At 39.9% G+C, this 22,932-nt stretch overlaps 1 protein-coding gene across 5 annotated transcripts in view; it reads left to right on the top strand.

The window, feature by feature from the left end:
- The first annotated feature begins 4,136 nt into the window (after positions 1-4,136).
- rasal2 (RAS protein activator like 2) overlaps positions 4,137-22,932 on the top strand; it is a 35,193-nt gene continuing 16,397 nt past the window's right edge. For 2 of the 5 annotated variants that reach the window (XM_055228639.1, XM_055228638.1), the window contains exons 1-5: positions 9,996-10,281; positions 11,326-11,444; positions 11,850-11,967; positions 21,841-21,947; positions 22,703-22,815. In XM_055228639.1, coding sequence (XP_055084614.1) covers positions 10,104-10,281; positions 11,326-11,444; positions 11,850-11,967; positions 21,841-21,947; positions 22,703-22,815 — 635 coding nt within the window. In that variant the 5' untranslated portion in view covers positions 9,996-10,103. Of the gene's footprint in view, positions 4,574-9,995; positions 10,282-11,325; positions 11,445-11,849; positions 11,968-16,208; positions 16,298-21,840; positions 21,948-22,702; positions 22,816-22,932 lie in introns of those variants that run through there. The other 3 variants (XM_033982323.2, XM_033982324.2, XM_033982325.2) reach the window with 3 other exon arrangements.

The raw sequence follows: 22,932 nt of genomic DNA, 5'->3' as shown, positions 1-22,932 counted from the left end.
ACAATGACTCGCCCATCGAGTTATTTGGTCTAGGGTTGTCATAAGTATTCAAAATCCGATACTAAACAATACTAAAACTATTATTGAAACTACATACTCATTTGAACAAGTATCGATACTAAAAAAGTCACATTCGGAGGAATGAACCTTTCTTGAATAGCTTTAGAATGATCTTTTGCTGTATCAGAACAAGTATAAGATCACATAGACTAGTACAGTATGGAACCTGCCTGGACGACTGAGGGATTACACTCATGGTAATATAAAAGAAAATACTGTGATTTAATGTTAAAAATCACATTCTATTGTCTCAAGAAATAGTGTTTTTTATTATCATAGTGGTATCCTAATCAGTATCGAGTCTATTCCTTAGTATGAAAATCGAGTTTGAAATGTTAGCATCGTGACAACACTATTTTAGACCTCCGCCTGTCTGAAATGTGCAAATTTTAGAACATTGTGAACAAAACCTATCATTTTATATTTTCTGTAATATTTAGCAAGCTAGCAACTCCATCTGCGCAGCTTTGGTAGAGCCGTGTCCATTCGTATAGTGTTCTAGTGCATTTACCAAGCATATTAAGTCTTCTATTTGTACAATTCAAATGAACTTCAAGTGGACTTAGCCACAGCCCATCCTTGTGCTTGTGCTTTCATTGTATGCTTTGTGTTTTGATCTATTACTACTTTGGACTGGATCTAAGGGAGGTGATTGAGGTACACGTCTGCCCTGTTGCAGATGGGGGGCACTTTGTTCTAATGTGTTTTGTGTTTCTGTCGCCTCAGCCTTGAATAAAATCTGTCCTTGAACATGCTGTGAAAGCGTTTTTAATTTTAGCTATAGTATAAATATAATATACATTTGTCTTCTTTTAATTTCATCTTTCCAGAGGTAGCCCTACATCAAGTGTCTATGATTTGACAGGTTAGACTACTCGTTTTTGGACTACTCAAGATTTGACTATTTTTTCTAGTTTTAGAATTTTGGTGAAGCTCATCATTTTACTTCCTGGTTGGACATAGGCAGCAGATATGACTAATGGTGGAAAGAGTAGCCTACTGCAAGTAAAAGTACAGTTACATGGCTAAAAATGGGCTTAAGTAAAAAAAAAAAATACACATGAAAATCTTTACTCAGGGTAGGCCTACTAGTTGGTAGTTACTTTTTAATATTTTAACAGTATTTTAGATTACTACTTTATATAAATTGAACAGTTTAAAGCTGGATTAAGACGTTTCAAACCACGATCCACTTACTCTTTGAGGTCTGGCCAATCAGAGCAGGCAATACAATGACGTTATGTGTGTTTTGTCAGTTTAGAGCGAAGCAGACAGACATGAGACAGCCGTGGGTTGGGTTGGGACAATTGGCACTTGTGCTGTAGCCTACACAGAACTCGGATGACTTAAAATGTAGCTACACAGCCAGAATTATACTCAAGAACAAGTACAGGTTTAAAAAAAACTACTCAAATACAATTACCCAAAAAATCTACTCAATTACAGTAAGTTGAATATTTGTAATTAGTTGCTTTCCACCCCTGGATATGCCATTCATAGAGATAATTCCATAACTTTTACCTGACAAGCATAATGTTAACAAAGGCACAATGGATTAAAAGGCACTATAGTGGTGATTAGACTTACAAAAAGAAATTATTTTGTTAAATGAAGCCTTTAAACAGTCAGAAAAGTGCCTTCCTTGTAAATAAATTGTCTCAGCATTTTGGATGGAGTTTTCTGTGTTGATGACGTAGAGAGAGGGATTTTGTTTTACATCTCAGTGCCACTTCCTGTATTTTTGTACTTCTCAACTTACTGCCACTTAACTCACTGCCACCACAGGTTCTATCCCACTAAACAGTCATAATTGAAAAAACATGAAAACCTGCCATAAGCACTTTAAATATGTCTCAGCTCACACAAAATGTTTTATACAAATACACCAATATATATTCAGATCTAGCAATCAGCAAGTATGAAATATTGACAGAGCAGAGGTGGGTAGAGTAGCCAAACATTTTACTCAACAAATAAAAGTAACATTACTTCCAAATCATATTACTCAAGTACAAGTAGAAGTCCAAGAAATGACCCAAGTAAGAGTAAAACAGGTATTTGGGAAAAGCACTACTCAAGTAGCATACGGGTAAAGAGTAACTGTCGAGACGTAACATCTGATATATAATTTGAAGTTAATGTCATTTTAAGAACTAAATATGAAATAATACACCAAATCTGTTATTTTCAAAGTATAGCCACAAAAATGAAACAAAATCAATCATTTATCTGAAGGAGAGGTGCAAGAAACACAAATGTTCATATCTGATTATTGGCCTTGTGATGCCCTCTGTAATCCAGCAGTGGAGTCAAGTCTTTCAGTTAACGTTTTCGAAAGAAAATCTAATGTAAAAATGTATATCACATTTTGCCAATTGGCTTGAAAAGTCAAGCCATTTGGATACCAGCAAATAGTCCAGCAAATAGTCTTGTCTGTAGCAGTAATTTCTCCTCAGTCTAAATCACTTCTGTTGTACAGCCAGCAGGGGGGTGCTCTGCTGTGAATGGGGTCCCTTATTCAAATACTAAAAGGTGCGTAAGGGCTGATGTTGTCCATCTTTGTGTTTGATTTGATTATAATTAGGGAGGGCAATATATCGGTTCCAGTACCGGCCAACATCGATAGGCTATTTGATACCGATACCCATATTTTTGGCGCTGGCCCATTTTATGTGCCCATGCCTCAGTCCCAGTTTGTCTTTTTGAACAGACTGAGTAAAAATGGAAATAGAAGAGCATTATATGGCTATATGTTTACACAAACATGTAACAAATTATTTTATCCAGATAGCCTAAATACATTTTGTCAATACTTTTACAGAACTAAAAAGTTAATTTGTGATCTTTAAAGTTTAAGATACATTTGTGGGCCTTGCTATACATTTTAAAAGCTATTGGCCTCACCAACAAGCCAAATATCAGATATCGGGTTCAGCTAAAAAAATAAAAATAAAAATCCATATCGGCACTGAGAAAATTAGCCCCCAAAAATGTATTGAGTAAGAAATCCTTGCAAATAATACTCTGAAGATAGTAAGGTAGTTAGGACTGTATGGCTCATTTCAAACAAGTAATATTAACAATGTGAACATCTTATTAAAATACAGAACAAGCATCCAATTTAAATTAAAAGCAAAGACTCCCCAAAATCTGGCATAACAAGTGGCAATGAATGTATTGTTTGCCCATATGTAAAAATGTTCTAAATTGCATAGTTATTTCTGATATCCTTCATACAAAGATCTTGTGTACAGTTCTGCCAATAAAGTTTTGTCTCCATAGAATGTAAATATAAATCCTGTATAATTATACAGGATTTATACAGTCTATGACTGTCTCCCATTCAGTCAGCCTAAATCAGGTCTGTTAAAAGCCAGCAGGGGGTATTCTGTTGTAAGGGCCAATGTCCATCATTATTTTTGATTTTATTATAATACTGAAAAAAATCATCCTTGCAAATAATAAACTATGTAAAAAAAAAAAAAAAAAAGCAAAGTATGGCTATGTATGGAGTGAATCAAATAACTGAAATGATCTGTAAATTATACTATTAGTAATATGAATGATCTTATTATAAGTCAGAGAAGCTTATTTAAACCCCTTTTCAGTGGTGGAAGAAATACTCAGTTTTGTTAAAAGTAACAAAAAGAAAGTAAAAGTAAAGAAACCGAAGCCAAAAAAAGTATCACATGAAAAATGAAGCTTTATATCTAGTGATTTTGATGAAGATTTGTGTTGAATTTTGTTCAAGAGAAATAATTGAATAGATTTTTTTCCTAGCTTTTCTAGCTTTTTTTTTTTTTTTTTTTTTAATTTATGTACACAAATAAACCCCACAGTCTTTTTCAGCAGGGTGATTATTAAAAAATGCTTTTACTTTTCAGCCCAATTCAAAAATGTAATGGAGCAGAAAGTACAGATATCTGCTCTCACATGTAGTAAAGCAAAAGATATCCATTTTAAACCTTACAGACCCAGCAGTGCCCGTTTTTACTCATATGTATGTTGTATATTTTGAAGTCTGCTCAAAGTTTCCCCAAACTCCAGCGCGCGCCCCCGTGTGTCCTGCTGCGCGCTCCCGAGCAGTGCCACTTTCCCACGGACAGCAACACGAGCCGAGTCCGCTCTCCTCGCACCTTCCCCGGGCCTTTATTTCACCATTTCCCGGGACTTTTAACGCCCCGTAGCTTTTGGAAGAACTCTACCTCATTTTAACGACAACTTCCTCTAACTTTTATCGGTTTTAAAGTTCCCAAAACAGCGGAAAATGAGAGAGAACGAGCCCGGTTAGCGACGCTGGGGCTTTGGGCTACTTTTAGCTTCTTAAAGGGACAGCGACCCCGGGTCCGGTGGTGGTGGCGGCCTCTGCCTGGGGACTCGGACCGCGGATTGTGGCCGATCATGGAGGTGGACACGGCGGCTGGAGTCCTGGAGTCTTTCCGCGGGGACCCGTTAGTGGACCGGCTGCTGGAGGACGCCGTTTGCCAGCAGCAGGGGTGGCTCCGGGTGCACGGTAGGTCCGGGACAGTCTGCTGGAGTTGCCGTGGCAGTGAGTGTTGTACCGGTCAAGGCCCTACTACGTACACAAACAGTTTTTAGTCCTGGGTTAGTCTTACAAAGCCCCTATTTAGAACATGTTTAGTCTTGATCAAGTTTTGGGTTAGTTCTGGTTAACTTAGGCTAGACATTGATTGTTTACACCCACCTGTTTTGATTTGGGTCCATTAGTCCTGGTTTAGTCCTGGTTTAGTCCTGGTTTAGTCCTGGTTTAGTCCTGGTTTAGTCCTGTTTCAAGTCCTCGTTTGGACCTGGTGTAGTCTTTACTTCTTACTACCACCTTACTTTACTTTTAATGTAAAGGAGACAGAAGAGTAGTAAGAGTTGGACCTAGCTGTCTTGTTGTTGTTATTATTATTATTATTATTATTATTATTATTATTAACTTTGTTATTCAGTCCTGGTTCTGTCCAAGTTCTGTCCAAGTTCTGTCCAAGTTCTGTCCAAGTTCTGTCCAAGTTCTGTCCAAGTTCTGTCCAAGCTCTGTCCAAGCTCTGTCCTAGTTCTGTCCTGGTTTAGTCCTTTTTTAAGTCCTGGTTTGGACCTGGTGTAGTCTTTACGTCTCACGACTTCCTTACTTTACTCTTAATTTAAAGTAGACAGAAAAGTAGTAAGAGTTGGACCTAGCTGTCTTATTATTATTATTATTATTATTATTATTATTATTAGCTTTGTCGTTTTTAGCCCTTGTTTAGTCCTGATTTAGTTTGGTTTAGTCCTCTTTTAAGTTGTGTTTTATCCCCAGTTTACCCCCTTGTCCAGCCCTGGTTCAGTCCCTGTTTTGGTCTTGATTTAGTCATTTAGTGATTGATTTAGTGTTTACCCTGGTTTAGCCCTGGTTTAGCCTTGATTTAGCCCCAGTTAAGTCCTGATTTAGTCCTGTTTTATTCCTGTTTTAATCCCTGTTTAGTACTGATTTAGTGATCCTTATTCAACCCCTGTTTCAGTCCTGTTTCAGTCCTGTTTCAGTCCTGTTTCAGTCCTGTTTCAGTCCTGTTTCAGTCCTGGTTCAGTCCTGGTTCAGTCCTGGTTCAGTCCTGGTTCAGTCCTGACAAAGTCCCTAGTTAGCTCTTGTTTAGTCTTTATCAGGTCTTGGGTTAGTTTTGGTGAAGTTCTTGTACTTCTCAGTCATGTTTAAGCCTATTCCAGAAATAGACAAGGTTGTTTACTCCCTCTTGTTTTGATTTGGGTTCTTTGACTTTGGTTTGGTCCTGGTACAGATGTGATTTAGTTCAGACTTTTAGCCAGATTTAGTCCTGATTGAGTCCTTCTTTAGTCCTGGTTTGGATCTGCTGTAGTCCTTTCATTCTTGGTAAATTAAGTCATAGAGTACAGAATAATAGTAAGAGTAGGCTAGTAAAAGCTGAACCTATTACACCCAAGTTCTTAACTGGTTCAACTCAGACTGGTATAGTGTCTGAAGGGGAAGTCATTAGTAAAAGTCCTGGTTTACTTCACTTTTAGTCCTGGTTCAGTTCTGTAGTATGACGGGTGTAGTTCTGGTTTTGCCTTTTCGTTTTAGTCCTGGTTTAATCCTTCTTTTAGTTGTGGTTTATCCATCGTCCAGTCCTTGTTCACTTCCTGTCTTGATTTAGTCCTTGTTTAGTCCTGATTTAGTCCAGATCTAGTCTAGCTCTGGTTTAAACCTGGTTTAACATTGTGTACCCCCTGGTGTAGCTGTAGTGTAGCTGTAGTGTAGCTGTAGTGTAGCTGTAGTGTAGCTGTAGTGTAGCTGTAGTGTAGCTTTAGTTTACTCGTGGTTCAGTTGTGGTTCAGTTGTGGTTTAGTCCTGGTTCAATCCCGGTTTCTGTGGGGCTAAGGTGAAGGTCAGACTCCCAGCTGCTGTGTAGAAACCTGAGCTGGGCACTACAGACTGGAGCTCTTTCCTCACACATTTTCAGCCTGGTCAGTGGTTGTCAAACCCACTCCTCCAATGTGAATACTTGTGAAGCCGTCAGTAATAAAATATAGTACATTTAGAAGGGCTGCAAGATTACAACTCCACCAGGACTCCACCAGGACTAAACCAAGAATAAACCAAGACCACAGTTTCCTTCACAACAACAAAATCTCCTGTTTTATTCTACATAAAAAGTGCTAACCCTATAGTTTAGATCTATACAAACATGTTCTGAAATGTGATTCTTGTATTAGTTTGTCAGTTCAAAGTTCACATTTTGAACACATCCAGAAGAAAACTGAAACATGAACAGAATCATTTTATTAAAACTTAAATCACAAATCGAATCACAGTGCTTGTCAGAAAAATCACAGCCCTATTAAGAAGAATATGTCTGATAATTTTAATGTTTCAATGGCCATCTAAACCAATTGCTGAAATGGGTGGATGATGTAATTTACAAAATGACCTCTAGATCTGCACGATATTGGAAAAGATTGTGATATCTTTACTGGTGTAAGACACATTTTGTTCAAATACATGGGAAAAAGCGGAGCGAAGCTGCAGAACGCGAGAGTAGGTGACCTAAGTTGCCCCAGACTAGTGAGTTACAATGGAAATAGAAGAGACATTAGGCTAAATCAATGACTGTATGTTTACGATCATGTAACAGATGATTTGTCCTCAGATGTTAATATTTGTGAATTACATATTGCCCCAAAAATGCCAGGCTTCATGTTCATATTTCAGACTAAATGAAGCTGGAGTTCATTTTTCAGTCCTTTTGTAACTCCTGCTCTATGCCATTTCCTCATATGACTGTCTGTGTAACAGTACAAACTGACTGTGCTCTGTGAGTCACTCCTGGGGCTGACTGTCCAGTCCTGAGACCTCCTGACCGATGACCATCGTAGGACTCAGCAGTGGACTCATGTTTTCCACTGGCTGCCTCCTCCGAGTGTCTGAGTCCCCTGGTCCTGCCTCTGGTCCTGCCTCTGGTCCTGCCTCTGGTCCTGCCTCTGGTCCTGCCTCTGCTGCCTGTTTCCTGTGCCATGTCACTATTCTGAACTATGTGTCTCTCTGTCAGTGACACTGCACTTGTGTTCTGGTCAGAGGGCTTTGACCACGATCATGTCCATTACTGAATCTGACTCAGGACTATTTCAGGCCATGCCCCACACGTGTGACTGATTCTCACTGGAAAATGTCTCTCTGTTATTGCAGACTGTAATCATTTAAGAATGGACGTCATTCATTTTACTCTTTACCTGGCACTGTTTAGAGAGAATATGTAGTATGAAATGTTCAGAAGGATGGGCAGTTGCCCAGAGACGACCACAACTATTGATCCACAAACCCACAGACTTACCTGTCTATGTGTACAGCTCACTTGCGAAATCAGTATTTGTGCTTCTGCGTGTCCGTAGCCTAGATTAGGTTGTGGTAAACACCCAGAGCCTGCTCCTCCTGAGCCCAATGTAGGCCTCACTTGTTCAGTTACACTCAGAGAACCCTGGGCCTTAAATCCAGGTCTGGAGCTGTTTGTTCTGCAGGAAATCCTGTGAGGAGCTTCTCTTCCTCCACATCTGCCCGATTGTCCTGAGGAGGGCTAGCTGATATGGGGGAAAAAAATCACAATTTTTTTCAGATCATGTTTTTTCTTTTTCCCATATTGATCGATTGTCCATTCCATCTTATTGAAAACATAGATAGGTGGATTTCTGGTATAGAGAGCAGGGTGTCAGGATCACTACTATATTTGTGTTGAGATGACCAATAATTCCAGAGAAATCCATATTTAAAGTTTGGAATGAGTTTGTACAATATACTAAGCCTAAAAACATGCCAATGTTACTGTTATCAGCAGAAATACGTGTAATGGCCGTGCTCTAAATTAGTCCTTAAGTTTCCCTCATATATGGTGAGAAGTCGTTTACTCAAACAAGAGAGCAGTGACTTAAGTGCCACCCACTCTTACTACTGCCGGAGTGGCTGTAGACCTGTAAAATGCCCTTGCCTTATCATTGAAAGTTTAGATCACTATTGTCCTGAGCCCAGAGCTGTGTCCAAGGAATACCACAGGGGAACGTGGTGTTTAGAGATCCAGGATTATGTGGAGCATTCAGGTCTGATACTATGTGCAGATGCCCTGTGGAATTTCACAGGGGCAGTAGTGTGTGAGGGGATGCAGCAGCAGAATAGTCCATGGTGAGGGTGGGAAGGTTTTAATAGTAACTTGCCATATATCAGAATATCCCAGTCAAAACAACAACACCTGAGTGTTATATACTGCATCTTTACAGAGAAAAGAGACGAGATGGAATTATGCAAAATGCCATAATGCATGTAAACCCAGTTTCATAAATGGAGTCCAGTCCAGACCATCTCCTGTAGAATGCTTTCTTCTCTCTTAAGCCTCTGGCCTCTGCTGCCCTGCTCTGTGGCCCCGTGGCCCTGTGGTTATTCCTGTCCCTTACAGAGGAAGCAGCTCTGAGTTCTCCGCTTGTGTCCTCTGTGGGCGGACCGTGGCTCCTGTCTGTGAGGAAATGAACAGAATTCCACTGGAGTGTGATGTCCAAATTTCTACTGACCCACAGCCTCACTCCCACACCTCCTCCAGGAGCAGCGTGGACCCCAACCCCAATGTTCCACCACATGGCATTAAACTTATCCATTTCCACTGGAACATGTAGGTGATGCCACCTGACCAAGTATATTTGAGAGCAATAAATGCCCAAAATTGAATAAATGTAAGCTATAAGTTTAAGGTCACTTTGTGGAACATTCCAGACAAAGTGTTATCTATGACACAGTCAGGTGGATGAACAGCCATCAGGAACATTAACATAGTGCATGTTGTTCAAGTCCTCTGCACCTGACTCCTGGCATTGGCACTCATGCTGCTCCTCTGGATGCACTTTAGCTTGGCACAACCAGACCCCTGAGCCAGGAACCACGTCATGCCTCCTTGTTTGTTCATGCCAGGTGGTCCACATGGTCTGCACATGCATCCTGCAGGGGAACTAAGTCAAATAGACTAGACTAGTTCACTGACTGATGTCTGAGCTTTTTTTGCAGCATGATGCCTTTGTGTTCCATTGGTTTACTCCATGAAAAAACAGACTCACCAACCAGACTGTGTGCCAGGCTAGTTCTGCTCTGCTCACAATCATATCATATCATCATATTTGTGCCTAAAGTAATCAAGAGTATCGCCAGAGCACTAGAGGGCAGTACTGCATGTCTGCTTCTGTATTTCTCATCTAAAAAAGTATAATGTTGAATTAAATCATGACCTAAGTATCATATAATATCTCCTCTCTACAATAATACAATATCTGACACCAGCCACACTATTTGACTGCAAAAGGACAGAGCTGTTGCCACATGTAGTCTGAGCGAAACCACAGCTTGTCATGGTGCTAACAGTTGATTGGACGACACAACGCCACTGCACTTCCTTTCACTTAGTCAGTCCGAAGCGGAACTAACCAAAATCTACTCTGAACAAGATCTAAACCGGTACCAACTCTTAGCCGGATCCAAACTTCCCGGGTAAACTGGAATTTGGACTGACCTTAGCAACATGGCCACCAGTGTGGGTAAAGAGTTGTTGTTCAGAAGGCTTTTCAGAGTGAAGCAGGAGAGGAGAGTTAGACCTGGGTTTGTGCGTTCCTTGTCTGAGCCAGTCGAACACAAAGAGCAGGAGGGGGAGAGACCTGTCTGGAGATTCTCAACTCTACAAGCCAACAGGACTAGCTCTGGTAGGTAGGGTTGTTAAATGTACTGCAAATTGGATACTAATTGGTAATAAAACTAGTATCAAAACGGGATACTAATTTGAGCAGGTATCAATATGAAAAAAGTCTCATTCACAGGACACAAATGAACCTTTCCTCAATAGCTTTAGAATGATCTTGAGCTGATCAGAACAAGTATAAAATTACATAGACTAGTATACACTCATGGACCACTATCGGACCTACCTGGATGATTAAGGGATAACGCCACATGGTAATAAATATAATAAAGTAATATGATTTATTGTTGAAAATCACATTCTATTGTGGTATCAGAATCAGTATTGAGTCTATTTAGTAACAAAATCAAATTTGTAATTTTAGTATTGTGACAATAATGGTAGGGTAAAATTTCCAAAAAGCTGAATTAAAGTTCCTGGTTAACAAGTTGAGAAAAATACTCAATTGTGATTTTTCCGACAAGCATTGTAATTATATTTGCGGACTACAGTCTCAAAAATTCTTGGTTGACTAAAGTCATGTGCTGCAGATTGATTAGTTAACTAAAAAGGCATGGCAAAAGATCTTAAAACAATTACATCTCTGTGTATCTGACCCAAACTGCACTCACAAGAGTACACCTGCACAGGAGTTCATGCAAAAGCAATTATTTATGCAGAAAAAAGTACTAGGAATCAATGTATTTATATAAAAACAGCTTATATTTATGAACCATGAGTTTAATTTGACATATAAATAACAGCAATAGCAGATCTTCAGCTCTGAGCTTTCACATGAGCATGGTCTGTCCCATACACTGAGAATGAGAAAAACTTGTATGTGACCTCTGTCTGCAGGTTAAGGCCCTGAAAACACAGGTTCAGTTGTAATTGTTGTGTTTTTATTTTTATCATACGAAAAAATCAAATCATTTATTTATTTTGCCACATTGCTTGAACGTAAATTACTGTCAAATCTTCTAAATGTTTTTGTGGTCATCTGAAGTTTTCAAAGTGTTGTTCAATGTTAAGAGTGAATGCAGTGTCCTTATACTTTGTGCTGTTGCAGATGTGCGGGGTCCTCCGGCTCACCGCTTCTCCTGTGGGCAGATTTCAGACTGTGTGTGGGAGAGGAGGTTCTGCATCCTCACAGACTGCCAGCTCCTGCTGCTCACCAGGGACCAAGAGGTTAGTCAGAATACTGGGGGTTTACATAGTGCCTTTAAAGTGCTTTACATTGTATTATTATTTGGTGGTAAGATACTAATGTAGCCACAGCTGTCTTGGGGCAGACTGACAGAAGTGAGGCTGTCAATCTGTGCCATTGAACCCTCTGAACAAACACTCGTACAAACACCACATTTATAGAAGTTAAGGTGGGTTACATATCATGCCTAAGGACACAGCAACAGTTTCTCATAGAGCCATTACTGCACAACTATGGCATTTGAAATTCCCAGCGGTCTCCCATCAACAAATCCTGAGTCTGATGCCATGCCTGATGGTATTGGAAAAAGTCCCCTATCCTACAGAGACCGGTGATGTGATCTTTGATTTGTAAATGTAATGTTGTCCATATGTGTGTTATCCCAGGTACCCGGAGAGTCCCGGGACCCCTCCACAGACTCAGCAAAGGCCCGCAGCCTACGTCGTACTGTCAGTGTCCCCTCAGAGGGGCACTTCCCTGAGCTGCAGACAGAGGGTGTACTCGGTAAGAACCTATCACACCTCAGGGTGCTTGACTGAGCTTTATGGGGTTACACTGGTTTGCATCATGGTGTTAGTTATCCAGATCAGATTAAAAGAGCAGAAGCTACATTTGGCACACAATAGTTTTATATGTATCTGACTCAGTGGCGGGCTGTTCATTTCGCCCTCGGGCCTTCAGTGATGTCCCACTTGCACATTACAACATCACCTCAATATAGGCTAGTCAAGCAACATTTAATTTCAGGATCATTTAAAACCAATAAGCAGCATTGCATTCACAATTAAGGATAGGAAACATAGATACTGTCAAAAATTTAAAATAAACATGCAATTTAAAGATGCCAAACAAAATACCACCAAAATTACGCTATGTGAGCTTAAACAAGTCCAATAAACTGTGCAAAATCGCCGTTTCATATAAGACACCAACCAGACAATAACAAAATAAACCATTCTTTGAAAATAATGAAAACAGATCATTTGCATTTTTTGACAATAGACTATACAACAGCAAATAACTGAAAAATGTGGCGCAGCTGAGATTGAACGAACTTTATTGCACTGAGGTGACTTCAATGCACCATGTTATTATTAACATTATAAACTCACTTTTTCATTGTGAAGCTCCATCTCCCTGTGTCCACTCGAGTGTCTCCAAATGTTTTTAAAGTGCAATTTGCAGCGTTTCTCAGAAGCTGTGAGCCACAGGTACTGTTCATAGTTGCTTGTCTGGAAATGACGGACAAACCCTTTTCTTAACTGGGACAGGTTAGCTAGAGCAGGGGTTGGCTGACCTCTTCTCATAATATCCAGCGTTTTGTGAAAGGCCCGTCTTGAAAATGGCATGGAAAGTATATCTGCAGCCAGATCAATCTCTTCTCCTCCTTCGGCCATTATAGGTTAAAAATACAGTAGTAGCTGTTGGATCTCCGGATTTAGTTTGACATTCTGCAAACTGCCACCTTCAAGATGTATCCAATGCGTATGCGTATGCATTCACAGGACACATACATGTCCAGTTCAGCGTAAGACCTTCTAGCCCTGAAATGCAGAATTGAAATCTGATTGGCTATTGACACTGACTGTGTCTGTGTCTGCTTACAGTGGACGGGGCCTGCTCTGTTTATTCTGAAGGTCCCAAGAAAATTAAATTTGCCTGACAACAAGCTAGCTGAAATATGATTGGATAAAAATTCTACAACAATAAACAACATTGGAAGTCACTCAATGAAGTGGATGTAATATGAATAATTAAACTTTTCTAAGCATGTTTAGAGCAGCAAATAAGGCCTTCCTGGCCTTGATGGCCTGCCACTGATCTGACTACAGTGTTTCCCAGACTGGGGTATGCAAGCACTTACCGAGGGGTATGTGGATTTCACATTTTATAAGGTGAAATTAAGTAGTATTTTAATAAATGTAGAAAAAAAAAAAGATAAAATGTACATTCTTAAAGCAGACCTGCTCTGCAAAATCTACTTTCAGAGTTTTTGACCATGTTAGAGTTGTTTCCCCTCACCATTTACTCATTTGAAGTTGTATCAACCCTGTTTTCACTGCCACTGGTACACACCCACTACTCTGTATTTACTTAGTTTATTTTCTTAATCTGTGTTACATGTAGGATTCGGCAGCATCATGTAGTCATTTTGGCATGAACGGGGAAAAAAAATTCCAGCTTGCTAGTGCAGCTTTCCACAGGAGAAGCTGACAGCATGTGGCGCTTTGTTGTAATGATGTTTGCGGTGTTACGTAGCTCCCATTGGACACTGCAGACTTGTTTCGTTTATTAAGTCATTTTAGGTGAATATTGCAAATTAACATGTGCAAATTATAACATAATGAGACATGAGATTGGATCCACGAGAACGAGAGGAAGAATTGTGCAATCCAGTTCACAATGCTGGCCTCACCATGTAGAGTTTTGTGACCTGGTGTTCTCATACTTTTCATTTTTAGACACAGGACTATTGTTCAGGTATTGTTGCTTTTGGGCTCCCTCCAATCTCATTTGCGAAGGTGTTGCCTTCCACTTATCTCCTACTTACTCACATTTTCCACAGGCTAGGGGCCTAATTTATTGTTGACAGGGTGGCAGGAGAAGCGCAGCCTCTTATTGGCTGTGTTGTTCCGTCTTGCTGTTAGCCTGTGTTAAGTTAAGGTTAGGCGTTGGCTAGAAATGGTTAAGGTTATGGAAAAAGGTAAGCACTAGCCAATCAGCATAGACATTAACAGTCACAAGCCAATCAGAGACCCTGCTTCCCTGTCAAAAACACATTAGTGGCCAGGACACTAAAGAGTCCCTCTCCCCTCAGACTTTCACTGCAATGGATCCAACTCTTGACCAACGTGCCTTCACTTAATAAAAAAACAGGCTGAAACATACATCACAATGTTGGACACACACATCCATTTGAGATCATAATGCACCATATGTGGGTAGTTTGTACATTGTCCCTTCAAATAAAAAATAAACCAGAGACATTAAATTCATTAAACCAGATTATAGCTAAATAGCTAGCCATTCCTGAAACCTGTTTTAAAGACAAACCAGCGCATTCAGTGTGTACTTTTACATTACTGGCTTTGGAAATAGATTTGTTTATAAAAATGTTAATTGATTGATTCAATAGCCCACACTGAGAAGACTTCCCTACTGTTATGCTGAGGACAATATTGAAGTTCGTACTGTGTCGCATTTGAAAACACAGCTAGTTTAGTTAAAAAAATATGCCCACTAGGCTGCTTTTTAGTCGGTAGTCTGTGTGTGAAGAAAACATGTGCTGTGTGGGAGATGGCGTAAATATTGTTAAGGGCATATTATGAGTTCATAGCAGTTCTTTTTTTAAAACTATTTATTTACATGATATTTCACAATAACAAACTGAATACATATCTACTGATAACCCAAATATAAAAAGGAAAAGGAAAATTATTTATATATATATATATATATATATATATATATATATATATATATATATATATATATATATATATATATATATAAAATGTATGCATGCATAGCAGTTCTAATGCACTGTGCATGTGGGTTGTCTTATTGGAAAGGTCTTAGAAATGTTGGACAGGGTTATTATGTCCTGGGCAATTTTACATCTTAAGCCCAGACTTTATAAAGTATAGAAATGTATTGTATTGAAAAATGTGTTTTTTGCTACTGACACTGACAGGTATTGTATTTCTAATGGGGTATTAATTGCTAACACATAACATCTTTAGATCACCATGTTGCCTTTTATTGTTTTGCAAATGCTATATTCACCGAAAACAAGGTATTAACATGGTTTATGGTTTCCACTTTCGTTTTTGATGCTCTCCCCTTTTCTTCGCTCTCCACTCCAAGTTACTCCCCCTTCAGAGCGGTATCACAACACAATCAGCTTGCATCTCACTAATGAAACTACTGCACATCGCATCAGGTTTGTGAAGTTGTTGTGTACAGTTTTGTATCATGTTTTTGTATATTTATGGAGAATTGTCATGTGGGAGCATGGATGTCACTTGTGGGGCTGAGCATTGGACAGAATTTTGCTGCTAACCATAAGGGTTCGAATAGGGCCTGGGAGAGATTGTTAAAATATTCATGCATGGAAGACATCTAAAACCTCTTCAGGCATGTTGTTGATGAGGGAACAACGTTATAACATGGTAGAAAGCTTAAAAATATTGATTTTGCATAATACCGCCTCTTTAACAGTGGCCCCTGCTCATGTGTTGCGCTAAAACACCAACAGATGGGGCTGTTGCACAGTGTTGTTAACAGACTGCTGTCATGCCCGCAAACTGAGCTACTGGGAATCAAAAGTGTAGTGAGCTAAGTTTTGGTGTGCTGTTTAAAGCGGAGTAGCTTGTGATTCTGTGATGTGCAAAATTGGCTGTATCCAATCCTAAAACCAACATTTAATTTCTTGTCATATGTTAAAATAATTCGTCACTTGTTGTAAAGATACAAAACTATTATTAAAAATACTGTTCAACCCTTATCTGCTGATGTGTGTATTGACTTTTACAGCGGATACATTTTCATTCATCCGCTGTGTGCGCATTATCGTATGGTCGTCTTCTTGGGTTCGTTCGCGCAGACCGGCTCAGACACGCTGCACCCTGGTCATCCGTAGGCGCAGCTCTGAAAAGTTGAATGGTGAAAGCACTCGTGGTGTAATGTTTACTCTCTTTGCTTGTTATGACGCTCGGACGCGGAAGTGGAAGCGCTGCCGGGGGTGTGCCGCGCATAGACCGTGATGTGATTTCTCGTAGCGCGAGTGGCTGAAACAGGACATGTCCCGCGAGTGGACACATGGACTTTTCAGGTAAGTTGTCCCACGGAATCCAAACGGTGTACTACATATCGGAGGGGGCTATGCTGCTGCGTGGTGTGCGCGTCAAACCTGTGCCAAAGTTACAAAGTTTCGAAACGCGTTATTGAAACCACTATCGCGGTATAAACAATTAAATAAACTAAATTAAAATGTGTCATGTGGTAAGCCCTTGGCATTGATATTCGGTTCATGCAAACGGATAATATATTAGTGTAGAATCACGAGGTATTAGATGGCCTTAGTTTGCCGTTTATTTAATCAGATGCTGTGGTGTGGTTGGATGAACATAGCAGGATAATGGACCTTGTCACAAGTGTTCAGATCCAACACTTTTGGATTTCCAAATACAGTGCAGGAGTACTGGTATTATTGAACACTCTAAGTTATGGTTCCCTTGAGCAATTATGCACAAGCTATTATGTTTCAATCCCATCAGAATATGTTGGTGTCTGTACTAACATGTGTGGCATAATACAATGTTGATAGTGCTCTTGCCTCACAGCAAAGGCACCTCATGTTTGATTCCTCAGGAGTAATATTTTCTAATGACCCTAAAATGCTGTTTTTTTTTTAAGTATAACTAATGCTGAAGCTGTCCCTTTGCTCTGCACATCTTTATGTACAGTGAAAGAGTAAGAGGCATCAGGAGAAGACTGCTCTATTAGAGAATTCTGTCAGATCAAACCTAAGAATACAGTGTGACCTTGAATCAAATCTGTGCCACTGCTATTTCTACTCTTCTGGCCCACATTCTGTCTCAGACACCAGCCACCAGGGACAGTGTCAGTCCAGAGGACAGAGGGTCCACTCCCAGAGGACAGAGGTACTGGGAATCCACTTTCCCAGAGGACAGAGAATCTCCATGCCCCCCAGAGGGAAGGACAGTGTGTCGACTCCCCCAGAGGACAGAGTAACAGAATCTGTCTACTCCCCCAGAGGACAGAGTGTGTCCACTCCCCCAGAGAGGGGACATGGGGTGAGAGGACACAGATGAAAGGACACAGGTGAGGACGGGGTTAGAGAGAGGTGTGTAGAGCCACATTGCTGTGATGACTCAGCACATTCCTCACATATTAATCCAGTATCTGGGCTGGTCCGGCTCTGTCAGTATCTGCACTGTACCTCCTGTGTCTGGCACTGTGTCTGACACTATCTCTCTCATTCACTTCCTGTAAACAGTGGAAGCCCCGCCCACTCCTTCAGAATAAACAGGACATGTCTAAAGTCGGGGCATGTCAGCATTCCATGAAGCTAATCCATGTTTGCATTGTGTCAGACAAAGCATCAGAGACTGGTCCATCTGCTGTGTGTGTTTGTGTGTCTGCTGCTGCTGCCATGGAGCGAGTTCTGATGGAGTTGTGGCACAATTTGTGACTGAAACCCAGTTGGACTAAAGCCCCTAGGTGGTGCCAGTACCAGAAATTGTACAGTTTAGTTGAAAATACTATCATATTATTTTGATGCTAGCTCTTGTCTGACTAACCTTTTGCGCAGTTATCACATTTCACAAGATTTAGATTAGTTAGTTATTATGGCCAAACGATCATTTGAAGAAAAAACATGGAATTGAGATTAGATTTGCAATTTATGCTTTAAGTACATATGAACTGTGAACAGAATCCTAGAATTAAAGATCCAGAAGAATTGACAAAATGATTGAAATATGAACTGACACAGTACAGATCTAAACTAAAGGTTTAGCAGTTTTTATGCAGACTAAGACAGAAGACTTTATTGTTTGTGAAGGAAATTATTGTTGCAGACTTTGTGATTTACTAATTGTGTCCATTCGTATTTCTATTTCATTGTGATTAATCTGGCAGCACTATTAGTTATTTAGTTTCTCACTCATTTCATTGGCTGCACTGAACCTAATCTCTGGTTCATGATCTATAACAATTCCTGCATTTCTGACTGACGAGTGAGGATGGGTATCATAGGAGATGGAAAACAGGGGAAATGTTCTGTAATTTTACGTTTTCACTTAAAGGGCCCATATTACGCAATTTTTTGATCTATGTTATTTTGTTTCCCCATCAAAAACATACCTGGAGTAGTGTTTTGTTTCATTCACACACAAACACTCCAGCTTGTGATGTCATGTGGTAATACAGGAAGTGCTCCATTGTGTTTTTAAACTCCATACACCTTCACTAGAATCATTTCAATAATTTCAGCCCTTGACCATTTCTGCTGAACAAAAGATAAAAGGTAGCTGTTAATTTGAAAAGTACCGCTTCATGATATCGCAAAGTGAAACTGAGCATTTTGAGCTTTGGAGACGTAGCCAGACTAATAAAGGATTACTCAAACATATGTGAATTAAACAAAACATAACTTGGGTATGTTTTTGAGGCAGTAACAATATTATCACATGGATTGACGCTCACAAGAGTCAATTTAGCTTATTATTGGACCTTTACATGCTATGTCATAATTTCTCCCATTTTATTTGTCTGGGTTGAGTTTTATGTCACATCTATTTAGGCTTGTCACGGTAATTACTATATTGACTTATCGCTCAATACATGATAGATGGAGTAATGTTTTTTATTCCATCTATCATGTATTGATACTCTATATCACACACATAGTTTGCACATAGTGACATTGCTGCTGTTGCAGACGTCAGGACTTAGGCTGTTTTATTAATGCTGTACAGTAGTCTGGTGATAGTCTTAATGTGAGCAGGTAAAGAGTTCCAAAGGTTAACTCATCTTACAGAAGACATCTTACAGAACATTTTTTTAGTATTGACACCGGCATATCTAAATTCAATATGATTTTATTATCGATTAGTATCTGATTTTCAATACTTTTGACAATCCTATTTCATTTATAAACAATATATTTCATATTCTAATTTTGCATAGGCCTCTCATGATGACATTTTAAAGCGAGATATATTGGTGAAGTAAATAACAATAAAAGATAATATTGAAACAAATTTATTCCACTGACATGATAGCCCTAAAGCAGATTTATACCACAAAAGCTATTCTAAATCCACAATCTTAGAAAAGCATGAGCTGCAAGAAATAGTAAAATGAAACAGTGTGAAAGTACTTAGTTTGTATCTATAATGAGTCATAGAAATTATTAATTCAACCTTCTATGGCTCAAAAAATAATCAAACATTCCCCAGTAGTGCAAATAAAAAGTATCAATTATTGTGTACTATAATATGTATTGAACGATAAGTCATTTATAGTAATTATCGTGACTGGCCTAATTTTGCATATTGTTAGAACAACAGTTGAGACACTATCCTTTCTTCAGTGTATTGACAGCAACTGATCTGAGATGTCATTTAGTCTAGTTTCCCTTTAGCCTGTAGTTTAGGTGTAGGGAGGGGGGGTGGAGTGATGCGGCGCTGTACGGAGGAGAGAAGAAGAGGAACAGGAAGAAGAGGAGAGGGAGTGAGAGAGAGAGAGGGGGCTACTGCAGACTGCACACTGCGGACACGGCTCTGCACTCCGCACACACATGGCCCCGCTTGGTCCGGGACAGAGACACACCCGTCCAGCACGCACACACAAGAGCAGCCGCCGCGTGATTGGCCCAGCAACGCGCCATGGGGAACAGCTGCGACCGAGGTAAAAGTACGCGTCATGTGACCTGCCGCCATCATGTCCACTCAAACTTTGGCTCTAAAAAACGCGGCCACAGGCTCCACCCCCAGCCCGGCCACGGGGAGGGCTAGTGTGGGATGCTGTACAGTATGGCATAGTGATGGCATTGTGTGTTACCCAGAGAAGCCAGAGAGCCAGAAGACTTCTCATAGCTCTATATTATGCTAAACTGACTTTTTTAGTTTTATACTATATAAAATGTACATCCAAGATGTCTGGACTTGTGTTGGCATTACACATATTTGGTTCAAAATGCAATTCATATACCTTGACCTAAGTTTTTTCTTATCATTTAATGGTACAGTATGTAACTTTATGGAGGTGGTATGTCACCTGCATGTAATGGAAAATGGAACGTTACAACCACAGACAAGTTGTATACCCTACTGTGGAAGATTATAGCCAAAGGAACAATATTTTCATGGAAACAAGAGGTAGGAGGCCATTCTCCAGACCAAATAAGATTCAGGTTACTGGACATGCAAGCCCTCTCAGATTAAGGATACTTGAGGATGTTTTTCAGTGCAATTAAAAAAACAACAACTTTTATTTTAGTTTTATTTTTGCCTAAAAAGTACATACTTTGGCTTAAGCTTCCATCTGTATTTTTATTTATTTTTTGTATCAGTAGATGGCAAATGTGACACCCCCCCTTTCTCCTCCCCTCACCTGGCCCTCCCCCATCCACTCCCCTGGCTTTTTGCTCAGACTCACCTGTGCTCTCTGACAGTGTGCCAGACAGGAGTAACACAGATAGCATCTAGTGGTGAAGTGTGAGAATAAGAATCGGGGCAGATCGGCCAATCTAATTACAAATGGTTAAACCCAAACTATAAATCATCCTCCCGCAATGACAGCAGCTAATGTGTACAGTCTCATTTAAAACTGCTTCACTCCAGCGATGTTTGTATGTACAGAAATCAGGACCAAGTTAACCTGAACTTGTTTCAAGATGATTCATTTGTTATAAATTGTAAAACTGTCAAAAAGCATTTATGGGAGTAAATAAGACAAATCATCTCATCCTTTCTCACTGTCAAGCTCTAAAATGTGAAATACCAGGCAGTGTTACTATTTCAGCACCTAGCTTTAAAGACCTATTGTGCTTGTGTCTGCTATATAGTTATAATCTATGACACCCATGAAACATTGTTATGTTTTGGACATTTTACATTGCAATATTCACCTAGGAGCTGGAGGACGTGTCTGGGTGAGGGAGGTCTGGGAGTCCCTGCTTAGACTGCTGCCGCTGTGACTTGGCCCCAGATAAGGGGAAGAAAATGGATGTTCACCTATAATGACTTAATAAAAGAAACATGCCTGCTGGCTTCCGCGTTTGAAAACTAGGGTGCCCAATGGAAACTAACATTGCTGTAAACGTCATCACAATAAGGAGCTGTGTAGCTGTCGGCCTCTACTCTTTTGTTTTTTTGGGGGGGTTTTTGTACCAAAATGACTATGGAATGCTGCTGAATTCTACACATATCACTAATTAAGAAAATAAAATTGGAGAAGGAAATGAGTACAAAGGTGGGGGCGCATGCTGGTGGCAGTGATATGGGCGTTGATTGGCAAAATGCACAATTAAAAATGGCTTAAATTAATCACTCCAAAGACAACTTTGGGTGAGTAAATGGTGAGAGGAAACAACTATAACATGGTTAAAAGTTCTGAAAAGCCCCTTTGTACACTTTAGGTTCACATAGAACAGCTTGGATTTGTCAGGTCCCTCTGTCAGTGTCAGTAGGCTGTGAAACATGAAACTTTGTTAAATTTTAAAAGTATTTATTTGACAAATAAATAAATGATTTCATGTTTTCCTCACATCCGACAGCCCTACTCTCTTTCTTAATTTCCTTCTCCTTCCTTGTTCCTAATACTCCATTCGTGTTGTGTTTGCAGATGTTTGTGCTGACCACTCTCCGAGGAGAAGGAGCATTTCTGGGCTCAGTCCTGACAGAAGCCCCAGCCCTGCGGAGCCCCCCAGCTCGTCCCCGTTCAAAGTCCCGGTCAGTCCGTATACTCACACTTACCCTCATTTATATGGAGAGAGAAATATAAGAAACAAATTGAAAACATTTTTGCTCCATTCTCATCCCAGTCTATCGCAGGTCAAACAACCCAAGAGGTACGAATGAGGGTTAGGGGCACATAGTTTACAGATGCAAAGTTTTAGTGCTAATTCTAATTACTAATTAGAACAACTATCTATATATAACCAAACGTTTGGCAGAAATGGGTAAAAAACGTCTCATTTACATTTCGTATTAGATTTTTTGACGTACTGCGAACTTTATTTGTGCAGAGAAGGGCACATAGCTTGTGAGTAAACACATTGAAGCTTGTAGTTTATATTTTCACTTCAGTGTAGAGGACCAAAACAATAAAACAACATAAACCTATCCACAGAAGAGGGACTGCTGATCTGAAATAAGTGAGTACACGTCCAAACACATGCCTAATATTTTCCTTGCTATTTCTTGCTTTGTGCAGTTGAATACCTCTTCTAGTCTGTGCCTACATTTGCAGTGAGCATCCAAATACACACAGGGTTCTCCAGATATGTTATTGGAATCTGGAAGATTCGAACCACAACACCTCAATTGTAGTAATCTATATAGTCAACAAGAAAACACATTTTGTTGCACTTTAAACAAGAAAGAACACATTTATCTCACTTCAAATTAATCAACGAAAAAACTATGTGCCTATATTCCTCTTTTTTGATGAGTACTATGTGTGACCTCTGACCTTCTGTCTCCAGGGCTTCTTTAGCAGACGTTTGAAGGGTTCCATCAAGCGGACCAAGAGCCAGACCAAACTGGACCGCAACTCCAGTTTCAGACTGCCCACAGCGCCACCTGCTGATTTAGACAAGTAATGGTTTTCTATATATTATGATCTCATCAACATGAGTTAAAAGTGACATACTTTGGGATCATCACCGTTATTACATATGTGGAGTGATATCAATAATAGAACATAGATTTATGA

This window comes from Periophthalmus magnuspinnatus, chromosome 17 (genome assembly GCF_009829125.3).
Source record: "Periophthalmus magnuspinnatus isolate fPerMag1 chromosome 17, fPerMag1.2.pri, whole genome shotgun sequence".
Taxonomy (NCBI): Eukaryota; Metazoa; Chordata; class Actinopteri; order Gobiiformes; family Gobiidae; genus Periophthalmus; species Periophthalmus magnuspinnatus.
This window is presented reverse-complemented; position numbering and strand designations above follow the sequence as displayed.